A 16102-nucleotide genomic window follows, 5' to 3' on the forward strand; every position below is an offset into this window, starting at 1 on the left:
ATAAAAGTTTATGCACCATAGGCTCTCCACCTCCGCCTCGCAGGATATGTTCCAAGTAGATCCAGGTGGTATTTTCTGCTCAAGCCTTTCAAGTATCTTGCTATTAGCGCATTACGCAGATTTCTAGGGCAGAACCCACTCTCTCTCTCTCGTTTCACACCGGTGCCACCATGTCTGACACATGAGGCATGGTTGCCACATGATGTTAGCCCTGGCGCCATCCATTGCAGCGAACATAGCCGCTCAAATTGTGTTTCTCGCTTCCTTTACATAACATCTTTGCCCACAGCAACGCAACACGAAAAAGGGTGATCTTTATGAGGTCATTTGCTGAAAAGGCAACGACCACCAAACCAGCTGTCCACGAAATTTGTCGGCATTGCACAGTTTTTCTTTACTTCAGCCTCAGTTTTCTTCCTCAGTTTTCGCTGGCTGATGGTTGCGGTGGCTCAGTGATTAAGGCGCTCGTCTACTCAGCCAGAGCACCCGGTTTCGAACCCGACCGCGGCGGCCGTCTTTCGCTGGCGGTGAAACGCAAAAGGGCGCCCGTGTGCTGTGCGATGTCAGTGCACGTTAAAGATCCCCAGGTGGTCGAAACTATTCCGGAGACCTCTACTACGGCATCTCTTCCTTCCTTTCTTCTCTCAGTCCCTCCTTTATTCCGTCCCTAACGGCGCGGTTCGGGTGTCCATCGAGATATGTGAGGCAGTTACTGAATCATCTCCATTCAACAAAACAAATTTTCAGTGAGTGGCTCATCGGAGAACTTTTCTCACTGTATGTCTGCAGTAGGCTTTTCTTGTTGTATGATTACATTTTAAAGCTAGCGTTACTACAGTGTCTACTGCCATCATAAAAAGGCAGAAGGTAGAGGATACTGAATAGCCCACAGGATGTTGTGGCAACACGTGCTAGCGGTCATGGTATTCCTATAGTGTCCAACAAAGCGCACCGCATTGTACAATCATTTTTACAGAACTGAAGTTGCGTACTAATTCGTGATGCACAGGCGCAAAGATGATGTAAAGGAACACGCACACGTGCGCTATCTCACGTAACATCTTCAGGTACGCAGATCGACTCTTTTGTGCAATGGGGACAACAGCGCAGGCCAAATCGCTGATTTGGTGCCAACTGGACCGTGCACATGAGAGTGCCAACTATAGCTGTCTCCAACTATAACAAGTTGATTAGTTTAATAATGTGGTTCATATCAGCAGCCTGATGTATAAGAAAGTTACGGCGCACCTCTTGCACCTCTGAACATTGAACCCACTTCGAGGGTGCTGCCGCCTGGAATCTTACTCACTGCCCCTCAGATGGCACTAGTGCCGATGTGTTTTTCATGGAACATAAGTGAAGAATACTATTGTGCGTTAAAGGCAGGGTTATACGTGCCTCCTCTGTGGGAGAGAAAAAAAAATGAAAATGCAGTAAAATTTGGTTAGATTTGCTTTTCTGAGTGTAGAGAAGTGGATATCCTCCCGGAAGTAAGCTAAGGTTGAACTGGATGTCCTCGTCATAAAACCAGAATAATTTTTTTGTCTTAGTCTCTACAGTTTCATGCACGAGCATAAAATGTTGTTCATGATGGTCACTTCTCAACAAAGTAGTTGACACTAGCGTGTAGCCTTTTACTATTAAATATAAAGCGCCGATATTTATTCTTTTTCATCAGCTTCTGGGTTTGATCCTTGCTGCGGCGGTCGAATTTCTATGGAGGCGAAATTTTAGATGCCCGTGTAGTGTACGATGTCAGTGCACGTTAAAGACCAGGATATTAGCCGTCAATGGCGTCCAAGACATAGAGACATCGCAGGCAGTCACCGCGAGGACCAGGCCACGTGAACTGTTCACTATGGCGGTGATTGTGTTTCGACGCCCATTTCGAGAGCAGACACAGCGGGCAGGCTTCGCACACTGGCACGTGAGATCATGCTTGCCTCGCGGAATTACGGCCAGTTTTCGAACTCCCGTCCGACCGACTTGATTTTCCTGTCACTCCCTTTTTGTCCTACTGCTTTATTCCCTTCATCCCTTTTTGTCATTGCAGGTTGCAAACCGGTTTCTTCTTCCAGTTAACGTCCCTTCCTTTCCCTCTCTTCCTTCCCTCCTTGTATATTCCAGTACGTACATTTTATTTTGAATTTCAAACCAAGGTATAAAAACAGAAGAGACATCGACCCTATAAAGCCCACTACTCAATTAACGACGATGGGTGCTCAAGGAATTAGCAGCAGTACATTTATTCGTTTAGTAGTGCTTGACCGTTTCGGTAGAGATGGGAGGTCAGATGCAGGGACAGGACTAGGAAGTTTCGCGGAGATAAACTGGTCAAGGCCTTATCACCGACAGGAGTATTAGGGGTCATTAAAAGTGGTCTTCATCCCACAGTGAACAAGATACATCTGAGGGTAATCACGGTAATGATTCATGGTAACAGATATTGCGTCACATACCGGCGCTGTGGACTTAAAGGCGTGCCCTAGTAGAGTGCCCTTGATTGATTTGGACATCCTAAAGCTTGATAACGTGCACTAAAATCTCAGTGCACTGTCTGCCTTGAATTTATTTTTCGGCATTTCTTCGGGTGCTCAGCTGCCGAGCGCTGCAATAAGAAGGGTATTTCGTCGAGCCCGCATGCGCTGGGAAGAGATTCTAACATGCACGGCCATTAAAATCCAGTTCAGCTCCATATTGGTACAGGCAAGCAACGGTGACCTCTTGTTACAAATTGCTGACGACTGAAAACAAGAGAATAAGGTTTCATCTGGCAGACGCCGCGAAATTAATAACGGGACGGTCCTACAGCCCGCATGGTCTATTCATTTCCATTTGCATTCCTTCCGCCTGGAGCGCTTCTCTTCCGGACAGAAAGGGGACGGAGGGTGCCCACAGTGCATGGATAACAGGTAACAGGTAAAAGGTGTGGATGGTAGCTCGGCGCGTTCAATTTCAATCGTTGCGAACGCTATGATTGGACCAAGTGTCATCCCTTTACGAAAGAGGAACTTCTCCTTCAAAAGGTGGGCACGAGAAAAATAAGAAAGACCTAAATGCTACGAGATTGATCTGCCTAACAGCCAGCAATGATAATTAAAAGGGTGAGTTTGGTTCATGCCGTCTGCGGCACTTTGTAGACATTGCTTTTGAATTAGCTCTTCGAACCGCGCTCTACTTCTGCTCGTTGTGTTTGCGATTGCCTGAAGCAAGCTCATTACGCAGTAAAGAAACGTCCGAAGTCCGCGAGTGTGTAACAGTTATTCTGAAACGGCGTTTTCATTAACCGATTGTAGTTTTAAGCGTCGTTCTAGGTTTGGTAGATGAGTTTCAAAAGTGGGCTTTGGAAACGAGATGTGGGTACATAGCTACGGTGACGGGACGTTTCATTGCTGTCATTGTATTGAGGTCTACCCACTCTAGCAACGTCTTTTATTAACCTTGTAGTACGCTTAACATGGCCGCCGTGATGGAATTAATATTTTCGCAATGTGCGAGCAAAATCAGGCTGATTTTGCTCGGACATTTAATTGCCACGATGGCAATGTATACAATAAAACAGTTGAACGAAATAGAAAAACGATTCACTTGTGTGGTAAAGAATTTTTAGTGCTCTTAATATTCCTATATTGTTGATGGAAATAATGGGCAAAAATATGCCATTTTTTGCCCAGCACAAAAATTAGCGATAATACTAAAAGTGCTTCTGGCTCGATAAATGACCCGCAGAAACGCGATTTATGAAACCTTTTGCTGTATAACATCATTTCCACGCGAATCGGAGCTCACGAAATATGGCGGAGCTTTTAACCACCCAATTCAGAGAAAAATAAAGCACGAAAACGAAGCGCCCTGCAGGTATTTCGTCCAAACAGTGATGAAAACATTTACATGATTGCTTGCATGCTGCCCTACACTGCAGGACAAACGCAGTATCGCCTAGCAGCATGAATAATCGGGGGAAGTACAGCATGATGGGACTCATGCTGATTATTAAGAGATTGCATTTTACTTCTATGGACATTGCTGGAAGTGAATGCTCCAAGTGCTCTAATAAAGCAACTGCGGAAAAAACGGCACGATGAAGGTTGACAAAACGGAAACAGTGTAGTACTGTTCCACTATATAACGCTGGGCAATACATGCGACCTGTTCAAAAGCTTCACCTTGCGCACAGTTTCTTTCACCATCATCTTATGAGGAAGGGATGAGCGAAGCACTGCTATACTAAATATAAGCGCGGAAGAGTTCTTGAAATGTTTCACAAGAACTTGTGAAAATATGTTTCGTAATAAGAGAGTAATTACTCATTGACATCCACCCAAGCGCGGCCATACGGCTACAAAAGAAAGCTATACAGCTTTCTCACAAACTTCTCAGTTAACGATAAATTCGTCCTGGTCCGTGTTTCGAACCAGGGCCCACCGCTTCACCGGAGGAGTCGCTCTACCAATTGAGCTAACCCGGGCGGCAAGCTTATGGTGGGGCGAGAGCGAATTGATCAATAGCTCGAAGTGGGAACAGTGTTGGTCAAATGTTTTAGAGGAATCCCCCAAGGTGGAGTTAACTGCGAAGTTTGTGAGAAAGCTGTATAGCTTTCCTTAGTAGCCGTATGGCTGCGCTCGTGGCGGTTGTCAATGAGTAATTACTCCCTTATTACAATTCTACTCCACCTTGGGGGATTCCCCTAAATCATTTGACCTAATACAAGTTTATTTTTATATGGCACAATGGATCGACAGAAATAGGCAAAAATCTCCTCTGCAGGTCAAACTATTACAGTGCTTAATAATAGTGTACAGGGTTTCATGATGTAGTGTTTCATAATGGTGCAAACTCTGTTAGTAGAACATAGTTTACACTGGCTGGTTTTAGGTTAAAAAGAAGCTATCAGAGATTTTTAGAGAGATATTCACAGTCGCTTTTCCTTCGGCATGGTGCACTCACTGTGACGAACAACAGAACGGGACGCCACAATAAGCAACGCTTTTCACGCCGAAAGTTCTAATCTAGTGGTCTCAATACGCTGTTCGCGAGGCTTTTCGTCAGGCGCGCTGGCCCTTAATCCAGAAGCACCGTTCCAGTAACGTCTTGCTGTTCTTCGCTATCGGTGCGCATCTGATTGCCGCTGTTCGCTGTTTGACAGCAAGCCGTTTGTAACTGTATTTTACTTTCAGGCCACCGGTTAGACTCGGCGTCTTTTCTCGGCAATAAAGCCAAGCCTTTAGGTTTTAAACATGCCTTCTTTCCCTAGGCAGCGAATACGGTCCCGGTACAGTTATTGTTTTTCCCTTGAAATATAAAATCGTTATTTCAGTCATATTGCCACGTATCATTGTAGCGTCCGTTCGTTCGCGCAAGGCCGCAGAAAGGGTTGTTATCACTTTTGTTCGTGACGCGAGAAGCGACCAGACTAATCTGGATTGATCGCAGCCATGAAAGGCTGCATCTAGGATTTTCCAGATTACTGTAGATGATCTTGTCCTGTTATCTGGAAGTTTCCTTGCCAGCTTTAAATTGAGCGATGCCGCGAGCGACGGACATTCGTAGTTCGACGATTGACGAGCACGCTTGTCGCTTACGCCGCTACCGAGTGATTCAGTTATTTTGCGGGCGCAAGTCAGCCCAAATAAAGAGCTTCGTTTGCAAGTATTTCTGGTGGCTTCCTGACCGCTGGACTGCCGTCACTACAACGTGACATCTGGTGGAGGTGCGGGGTCTCCTTCCAGGTTCCGGACAACCCCTGCAAGTCGTGACGCCAGCCCTTTGAGTTATCCACCGGAGGACCTGACTACAGTCTACCACGCAGCCTCTGGAGCCTCCAGCCATGACTTACGCCGCAGCAGTGCGCCGTCCTGTACCTCGACGACGGTACCCAAGCCCCTATCGCCCTTAGCCAGCTGCGCTGGAGCGCCGCCCTCTAGCCCCAACTCGCCCGTCCTACGAGCGTCGCACCCGGCCGAGGAAATGCGACGAGTGGAGAACACCCGACCAGCGTCACCCACTATGCTTCCACTGCGGAGAAGCCGGTCACATTCTCCGGTACTGCCCATACAGAAGAATGGGCATCCGAGGGTTCTCTTCCGACGCTCCACTACCCCGACCTGGCCAGCGACCATCCGAAATCGAACAGTTTTTGCGTCGGGAAGAATGCCCATCGCCGAACCACCTATCAAGTTCTCCGTCGCCATCGTCACCGCGCTCCTAGCCGAGGCTACGCAGTGCGTGGACGCTCCCCCGGCCCCCGAAGGTTAAACTGAATAAAGCAGCCTCTGGACGTGAGGTTGCTCCTGAGCGCAAGAACTAAGACCGTCCATCGACGAAAACACAAGACTATGCCTCAACTACGATGACGACCCCTACGACGACGACCCCTACGACGACGACCCCTACGACGACGGCCCCTACGACGACAACTACGACGACGGCCCCTACGACGACAACTACGACGACGACGACGACACAGCCAGACTTGAAGCTTTTACCGCTGCGCTTAAACCTTATTACGAACGCTAAAGGACTCGAAGTTCGCATTCTCCGTGTTTATTTTCATTTTAAAGCATCGAGACGATGCTTCTTTGCGAGGGGGGTAATGCCACGTATCATTGTAGCGTCCGTTCGTTCGCGCAAGGCCGCAGAAAGGGTTGTTATCACTTTTGTTCGTGACGCGAGAAGCGACCAGACTAATCTGGATTGATCGCAGCCATGAAAGGCTGCATCTAGGATTTTCCAGATTACTGTAGATGATCTTGTCCTGTTATCTGGAAGTTTCCTTGCCAGCTTTAAATTGAGCGATGCCGCGAGCGACGGACATTCGTAGTTCGACGATTGACGAGCACGCTTGTCGCTTACGCCGCTACCGAGTGATTCAGTTATTTTGCGGGCGCAAGTCAGCCCAAATAAAGAGCTTCGTTTGCAAGTATTTCTGGTGGCTTCCTGACCGCTGGACTGCCGTCACTACAACGTGACAATATTTCGAGCATAAATGTGTGTTTTATAGGTTAGCGGTTTACGGAAGAAGCATTTTCTTCGATTATAACGAGTTCATGCGCGTCCGGTCCGAAGACACCTCCATAGATGGCGCCATCTGCTCAAGCAACTGAGCGAAAAACCGCGCGGCCTGCAGTGTCCGAGGCGCCGTCTTGAGGGCGAACTATTACAGGAGTGCCGGAATTCCAGAAGCTCCGCCCCTGTACATCTCATTTCGTCGCTAATAAAAGATGTTTCTGAGTATAGGCATGCCATCTGCGCAAACACATGGTATTAATTTGCTAACTTTGCTGTATCCTCTGATTTTAGAGAGAGCGCTTTAATTTCGCGACGGCTGAGGCAGCGGATGAATTGAAGCTGGCATCGGCGGCATGAAGGGTACGCTGCGCACTCCTCTTTTTTACTGTATCTTTCCTTATGCTGGCCCCTGGAAGACAACAGTTTGCCAATGCTGTATCCATTTTCTAATCGGTTCCGACCTCTGTCGGCCATTAACTGGTACTGAGCCTCCTTCTGTCTGAAGACGCGGTTTTCTTTTTTCAAAAACAGTCTATCCAGTATTCGCATTGTCCGAAGCTAAATCATCAACTTCTTTGAAAAGTATTTATTGTTTATTTTGCAACGTTTGCAAGGGAAGGGAGGAATGTGGCAGTGAAAGAAGAAAGAGAGAAAGAGGTGCCGTAGTAGAGAGCTCCGGAATAATTTCGACCACCTGGGGATCTTTAACATACACTCCCATCGCACAGGGTTGGTCACCCCGCTCGCATCACTTCAACCTCTTGCTCCAACATCACATACCATTCGGCCTCCCCCGCGGTGATACTACGCTGTTGTGCCGCCTGTGGCTGGGAGTGGCTTTCACAAACGCCTATTCCCATCTGATCACAATGGCTGACTCTCCTGCGTGTGACCAGTGCGGTTGTGACGAAACAATCAGCCACCTCCTCTGTGACTGCCCTCGTTTTGAGCGAGAGCGCGGTGTCCTAAGTGTTTCTCTGCTCCGCTTGGACTCGCGTCCTTTAACAGAGTCTAACGTTCTGGGGCCTTGGGCTCAACCTTCCAGACAACGGAAAGCGGTGAAAGCGCTCCTGACTTTCTTAAGGGACTCGGGGTTGCATTCCCGCCTATAATCTTTAAGTTTTCAGTGCGCGCCCTCTGTCCCTGTGACATGGTGGTCGCTGGACACTTAGAAAACTCATTTCCTTGCCGCTCTTTTTCCTTTTTTCCCCTTTGTTCCCCTCCCCAAGTGTAGGGTAGCCAACTGGGCATCGCCTGGTTAACCTCCCTGCCTTTCCGTCCTTTTCTCTCTCTCTCTCTCTCTCTCTCTCTCCCATCGCACAGCACCTAAAGCATCTTGCGTTCCGCCTCCATCGAAACGCGGAGGCGTTCGAACCCGGGTGCTCCGGCTCCGTAGACGAGTGCCTTAGCCACTGAGCCACCGCGGTGCGTCTTTCTCGGGAGCCACCGCTCATTTCGGCTCCGTTTATCATGAACAATGATTTAGGCACTGCTGCCGCCGAAGCAGTCATCATTCTGTGGTGCGCAGAGTCGGCACATATCGTGGGAAGCGATTGTGCAGCTAAAAGTTCAATGAATTGTATTGGTGTTGAATATATCAGCATGGACAGTGAAGACCATTGAGTGATAGTGGCTTGCTTTCACGGGTTTACATAAATACTAAACAGTTTTTTTGTAGTTACCTACGATTGTAAGGTACATCGTGCATGCGTGAACTCACTGTGCACACACTCGTCGTTCTGTATTCAGTGAACATTATGCTGGAATGATCGTACATGTATCGCGTGAATGATGCACGAACTCATGTACTCAAAATGTCAGCTGTGCCATTTGAGTTAAAATTAACACTTCTGATGCTTCTTGTAAACCAGCGCAATGGCTCGAAGCTATACGAGAAAGGGACAAAACACAGCGCCGAAACACAGCGCTTGTTTGGCTTCGAGCCGCTGCGCTCGTTTTCAAGAACCATGTCCCACTAACACGCCCGCCAGTTCATGCATGTTGCACCTGTAGTGCGTCGATACACATTATTTGTATTATACGGTATGCTGTAACGTAGACATATATTGTATTTTGAGTAAATATCTCTTTTGTACTCAAAGTAATGGAAGGGATATAGCCTATGTGTCAATAAAGCCATAAAAAATATGTTCTCTGTTCTCCATACATTGGTCCAGCGCTGCGGCTATGACTGTTGACCAACCAGGAGTACAAGCGATTTTAACTTGCCACAGCAGCAAAGAAAGGATGTACGGAAACCCAAGTAAAGCGCGGCGCGGTCACTCGCAGCAGGCGGATAACACCACAACACCACTACCGCCCACCTCTACTAGCGGGCCAGATTTTGGAACAGTCCGGGCTGGAAGCAGATGCTATGCAAACACCCCCCGCACACGTGTGTTTCGGTCGTCCGTTGTCATGGAGATAAATCGAACACCATTCACTATGAACGTAACTGAAGGAGGAATTGGCACTGCCGGCTGTAATTCATGGCCGCTGGGAAGTATACGAAGTCCCCCCCCCCCCCCCGTTTACGCAGTGTCTTTTTAAGCCTAGTTCCGCTTCCAAATTTTAACGCAGGAATTCTTTTGCTCAGTCCAAATGCTATCCCTCGCATCGTTGTACGACACACGAGGTCGACGAAAACAGAAGTTTAGCCAAAACAGCGGAATTGGTCCTCTTTCTCTCACCACGACACAGCACATGAACGCATCAGAGCGCCATAAATAACATACGCCTCTAGCGACTGCCCATTCGTTCCAGTGTGATGAAGTACCGCTCAGAACCAAAAAAAAAGGAAATAGATGCGCTTCGAGTGCATTCCAACTGCCGAGGTGGAACGGAAAAGGTTCATTCATTTTTCAGCACGGTCCAGAGGGTGCTTAGCCGCACTTCTAATTTTTCGGTGTTGTTTTCGGCGACACAAAGCAAGCGCAAGGCGAAACCAAGCACTGGGACGAAATGCGAAAGTTTTTGATCCAGAAGAACAGTTGCAGTATATGCGAGCGAAATAGGAAAAGCGCCAGATGAGCTCTTTTTTAATTATTTTTCTTCTGCACTCAATCTGCTGGGGGAGGAAGGGGGGGGGGGGGGGCAGAGCCTTTCACTCAGTTCTACTCTTCACTTTCCGGTGTCTGTTGTGGCTACAGCGACAAAGCTGCGTGAAGAAATTCTCCGAAGATCACGGGTTTCGTATTTCAGTGTTTTTTTGTTTTGGTGTTTTCAGTAGTCCGTACCTTATTGCAGTCGCAAGAAGGGCTCCAAAGGCATGCGTTCGTACTGTTGCCCTAGCTCATTATTTGCTCATGTGGATTGCCAGTGCACTAAGTCCAAATGGCAAACACAATCAGAGGAGCTCCTTTAATTCCTTGTGCAGTTTGTAGTCCTCCTTCGTAGCTGCAAAAGAGAATTTCAGTGCGCAACTGTTTTCTGTTGTATTTTTTGGGGCAGAGAAGCAGCTTCACTGGTTCATTTTTTCCTTTATGGTGTCCAGCATACAGGATAACATTATGACATTTTGTATACCCGTGGATTCTGTATATCCGCTTTTTTTTAAGATCTTCAAAAACATGACATGCAAGTCTTCAATAAAGAGACAGTGAAAACGTGACTGGAGGTAGATACAAAATAAACGGGGTGCGAACCAAACAGGGCTATTGGGCATTGATGACAAATAAGTAAAAATCACTAAACTGCTAAGCCCTCATTCGTCAAACCCGTAAAGAAGTTTGAATTCAATAAATTATATGCACTCGAAGAAAGACTGGCAGGTATTCCTGACATCGCAAGTTGTCGATATTAGGAGATAATCAATTCTAATTTATCCTTAATGCCCACACATATCTCACCTTAACAAAGCTTCTATGGCAGCACAAGGTGCAGCAATTCTATGTCCACTAATTTCACCTCTGCATAGGGGTATCTAGCATGGATAAAAGATAAATGTCGAGCTGCTCGTCTTTGCTTTGGGCCGTTATTCTTGCTTGAGAGAAATTTCTTTTTAAGCGTTTTTACACATTTTATAGCATAGTTTTTTATTTATTTATTTATTTCAAGATACCCCTAAAGGCCCTCTTCACGAGGGTATTACATAGGGGGTGGTAAAAATTTCAACTTGAATACTTAGAAGGAACATTAACCTGAGTAACAGGGCAAAAAAAAAGCAAGAAAAGAGCAATAACTGGTAGTCAGCAAGAATCAAAATGTGGCGGAACAACAAGACGCAAAATAAACAAAATGAAAAAAAAAAACAAGAAAAGGAAACACAAAGATAAAAACAACGGAATAAACAGAACGAAAAGCAAAACTCGAACACATTGCGGTGAGCAGAACAGAACTAGAAGAAAACTACAGATCGCTTTGATTTTTTAAAAGTTCATGAAATGATGTCGCATTCGTTTCAGTTACGATTGTGTAAGGCAGCCGGTTCCAATCAATAATGGTTTTGGGTATGAATGATCTAGCAAAACTTGAAGTGTGACATGTGATGCGTTTGATTTTGAAAGGATGGTCTCGCCGTGGAAACACTGCTGAGGGTAAGTGAAAGAAATCGTCGTGAAGCAACGGATGATAGTAAATTTTGTGAAAAAGAGTTAAGCGAGCCAGTTTACGACGATGGGAAAGGCTGTCAAGTCCAGCACGAGCTTTTAAAGCCGTGACGCTAGTAAAACGTGAGTAATCAGAATAAATGAAACGAGCAGCACGGTTTTGCAGGGATTCTATGTTATCTTTGATGTAGGCTTGATCTGGGTCCCATATGGCGGAAGCGTGCTCAATTTTAGGTCGAATTAATGCAGTATAAGCAAGTTTACGCCCATGCGCAGGAGCATGTCGAAGGTTACGTTTTAAAAGGCCAAGATAACGGTTAGCAGCTGCTAGAATCAAGTTAATATGATAGTTCCAGGTTAAGTCTGATTGAAGGTGAACTCCTAGATACTTGTAAGTAGAAGTTGTCTCAACTGTTATGTCATTAAGAAAGTATGCGGTTGGTATGCGATAAGAATTTCTAGTAAAAGAGACGAGCTTTGTCTTAGAGGCATTTAGGGTCATAAGCCACAACTGACACCAAGTGTTAATTAATAGAATCGAGGTCAGTTTGTGAGGATTGTCATCACAGTCATTTGTAATGGTTCGATACACAACACAGTCGTCAGCAAACAGTCTAATTTGTGAAGAAATGCAATTTGGCAAGTCATTAATAAATATTAGAAAGAGCAGGGGACCAAGCACACTCCCCTGAGACACACCAGATGTGACTTGGGCCATTGTAGAGTTCGAACCATTAACAGAAGTGAACTGAGCACGGGATGAAAGGAAGTCTTTAATCCATGCTAGTACCTGAGGGTGAACATTAAGGTGCGATATGGTTTTATGGTTTTATGGGGTTTAACGTCCCAAAGCAACTAAGGCTATAAGAGACGCCGTAGTGGAGGGCTCCGGAAATTTCGACCACCTGGGGTTCTTTAACGTGCACTGACATCGCACAGTACACGGGCCTCTAGAATTTCTCTTCCAAAGAAATTCTAGCCGCCGCGGCCGGGATCGAACCCGCGTCTTTTTGGGTCAGCAGCCGAGCACCATAACCGCTGAGCCACCGCGGCGGCTTTTAAGGTGCGATAGCTTGAGAAGTAGTCTATGGTGGGGAACCCGGTCAAATGCCTTTGAAAAATCTAAAAACAAAGCATCGACTTGAATTCCGGCATCTAAAGAAGTAAATAAGTCGTTAGTAAATCCGGCGAGCTGATGTCGCAAGAAAATCCCTTGCGAAAACCGTGCTGATATTTAAATATGATGTTATGATCTTCAAGATAATGAATAATCTGAGTGTGTATGACATGTTCAAGGAACTTAGAGAAAGTGCAAGTCAATGATATGGGTCTATAGTTTAGAGGATCAGAGCGGACGCCAGATTTGAAAATTGGAATTTCTTTGGCTATAAGCCAGTCGGGCGGGATGGGGCCAGAGAATAAAGACTGAGAGAAAAGTACAGACAAGACTTGGAAAATACTGTAATAGCATTTGTCATGAAACAAATTTCCGTACGTGCAGTTGTTTTGTGTCGCAACTATTTTCAGATAAGCCAAGGCTGTCTTTCTTAAAAAAGATATCAAACGTCCAACTTTATTGATTTTGGACGTATCTTAAGCGTTGTCGCAAAATAAAAAAAAAATGCTTAATGAAAGAAGACAGCTCGACTAATCTTCTGGTTTGCGTTAGTTTGGTTTGGTTTATTGGGTTTAACGTCCCAAAGCGACGAAGGCTATGAGAGACGCCGTAGTGGAGGGCTCCGGAAATTTCGACCACCTAGGGTTCTTTAACGTGCCCTGACATCGCACAGTACACGGGCCTCTAGAATTTCTCCTCCAAAGAAATTCCAGCCACCGCGGCCGGGATCGAACCCGCGTCTTTCGGGTCAGCAGCCGAGCACCATAACCGCTGAGCCACCGCGGCGGCCACTCATCTTCTAACGGTGATCGTCATTCATGTTTATTTTCAGCAAAGTTTCCAGCAACTGACCGCTCGCTAGGCCTTAAGACTCCAACAGTGTTCGAGCTTTAGCATTGAAGTTTGGATGTGGAAAGATGTTTGCGTAGGTGTGCACTTTGTATACTTTACCCCTCTAGCTATTCTACGAAAACATCTTGTTTTAATTCTTCTCTCGGTATATGCGTTCGTACGTCCACCACAAAGTCCTAAGAAATGCACTATTCCCAGGCACCGCAAGCTCATTTAATGCTCTCCGCGTTTTCTCTCTTTCCTCTAAGGGTGACCCGGTCTACGTAAATATCGACGCACAGTTTCGACGCAGGATCCAAAGCAGTCCGGTCCTCTAAATCTATCTCACGACATTCGTATCGATTAGAGCTCATCGAACGCCTCCTAGATGGATGCGTGGCGCCAGAGTTCGCCAGCTGGACGTTTGTGCAATATTGATGGATTTAGATGAAGCGGTGTTTTTATGCGCATCATGTGCACTGCACTCCAAAATTTTAGCACACACGGCTAAACTCGCAGCCAGCGATACATACAGCCACCCAACCCTTCGGGACTCAGCGAACATGGCATGGTTTAAAAAGTCGGAGATAGGAGTATAGAAGCAAATAAAAGCCAGAGACGATGTTTTGTCAATGACGCCTTTACTTCACCAACGGCACCAGTCAACCGAACCTCTGTGCGCTGGAAGCTATTCACCTTCCCTTGTAGCTGCATGAATACCTACGAGCCCTTTACAGCAACGTGCGTTATTTTTCAATATAGCATGCAGGATATTTACAAGTGTGCAGACAAGAAACTTCGACTGCTACTTGATAGTAGGTATTTAAGACACCAGACAAAAACGAAAGCTGTACATTTCCTTCTGAATAACGGGAAAAAGAAGGGGCAGTATTTATTTATTTATTTATTTAGAATACTCCTATGGGCCCTCGTCCGAGGGTATTACATGAGGGGGGGGGGGGGGATACAAGCATGAAAATACGGCACAGGCTCTTGAAACAAAATACACGTAATAGCGAAGAATTAATAAAGCTAGCAGTATAATCAACCGTAGCCCAAAATTTCCGCATCTGTCAGTTACGTAGGTTTACTGAAATGAAAAATGCCATCCAGCACAACCACTCACCTATCCGAATGACGTCCGGTAGCGCTCCTTGAACTTCACGTTCTCCAGCGCGCAGTGCTGCGGTGAACACGATGAATAATGCAAGACACGGCCGCCCCATTTCACCCGCTGTCGACGAGCTGGCCCGTTGGCAGCGAAGCACAGAAGATGAAAGGTCGCGGAAGTGTTTCTTTTTTTCCCCGGGGTTTCAGAGCTTCCAGAGCAAGGCGGTGCACATCAATCGTCCTGGCCCGTGTTGCGTGGACAATGTCCGCCTCAGATGGACCATAAGCCAACGTCGCAATTCAGGATCGCTGCTAGACGTGACTTGGCCCTCATATTCCAGCCTTCTGTTCTCAGAATAAAAGTGGCATAACCTTTTTTGTCGTACTTCGGCCCATAAAAGCCAACCTTGAGGTCCGCTTTGAGAAGTCTCAAACTTTCGAGCATCAGTTCATCAAGGAGCCACTCCAGCGGCGAAAGCAAAAAAGAAACCAATTCCCAAGAGACCTACTGGAGGTCTCTCCCGGAGCTCTATCCGCTGCTCTAACACAATGGCGAAGGCATGGAACTTCATACTATGAGAGACTTAGCAAGGAAGGTTTCGTGGCATTCATTCAGACTGGAGCAATCTCGTACTGTTTTGAAATTTCGGAGGATGCAGGAAGGGAAAAGAGAGAACCGTGACTAAAACACGCAGGTAGAGCTTGCAGAGCCGATTTTACAACAATCTCTCTTTTCTTATATCATATTAACACTACGCAACATCGTGCAACGTCTTCAGTTAGCTACGACTCCCCTAAAAGTCATTTCAGAAGCTGTATAATTACAAAAATATTATATTCCTGCGAGTTTCTGGAGCACTTTGGTGAATGATAATCAGATAATCAGTGTGGATTATTAGGAGCTATATTCTCAGGGGCTACCGGTCGCAAAACATTTTTTTTCTCTCTTAGTAATTCATCAACAGAACATGCTTGACGAAGTCCAAGCGGGCGAGTTAAATCTGCTTGATCAGTGCCTAAAAAGGTTCCGTGACATTAATTTTTTAGGTTAGAGTTCATGTTCCTGAACACACGAATGCTTCGAACAAACTGTCGACCGAGTTAGTCTTTCCTGAGACTTAGCACTCTGGGCATAGAAGTTCACTGATGCGGAAAAATTTCCTTAATCGACTTGCTTCAACACTGAAAAATTGCTTTGAAACACACGAGCTTCGCTGCCATGGTCGCGCATTCGCACGGCTGCATAGAGTGAAAAAACACTGGTCCTACCGATTAGAAGGAAATACTTATCCGTGGACTTGAACCGTTGGCTTGCTCACGCAAATTATTTTCTCTCGCCCTCTGCCTGCAGAGCAAGCCACCGAACAACGAGGTCGTCATGATGCCTCAACGACGTGCCGTCCAAGCGTTCCCACACACAGAAAAAAGAGAGAAAAAAACACGGCTTTCGAGTGCCACCACACGTTCTGCCCACCTGCGGCACAGTACG

At 46.4% G+C, this 16102-nt stretch overlaps 1 protein-coding gene across 1 annotated transcript in view; it reads right to left on the bottom strand.

The window, feature by feature from the left end:
* LOC149360787 (glutamate receptor ionotropic, kainate 2-like) overlaps positions 1-15494 on the bottom strand; it is a 104550-nt gene extending 89056 nt beyond the window's left edge. Inside the window, exon 1 of the mRNA XM_089569393.1 lies at positions 14630-15494. Coding sequence (XP_089425519.1) covers positions 14630-14729 — 100 coding nt within the window. The 5' untranslated portion in view covers positions 14730-15494. The remainder of the gene's footprint in view (positions 1-14629) is intronic.
* Positions 15495-16102: the final 608 nt, after the last annotated feature.

Source organism: Amblyomma mixtum, chromosome 2 (genome assembly GCF_055824585.1).
Source record: "Amblyomma mixtum isolate Tamu chromosome 2, ASM5582458v1, whole genome shotgun sequence".
Taxonomy (NCBI): domain Eukaryota; kingdom Metazoa; phylum Arthropoda; class Arachnida; order Ixodida; family Ixodidae; genus Amblyomma; species Amblyomma mixtum.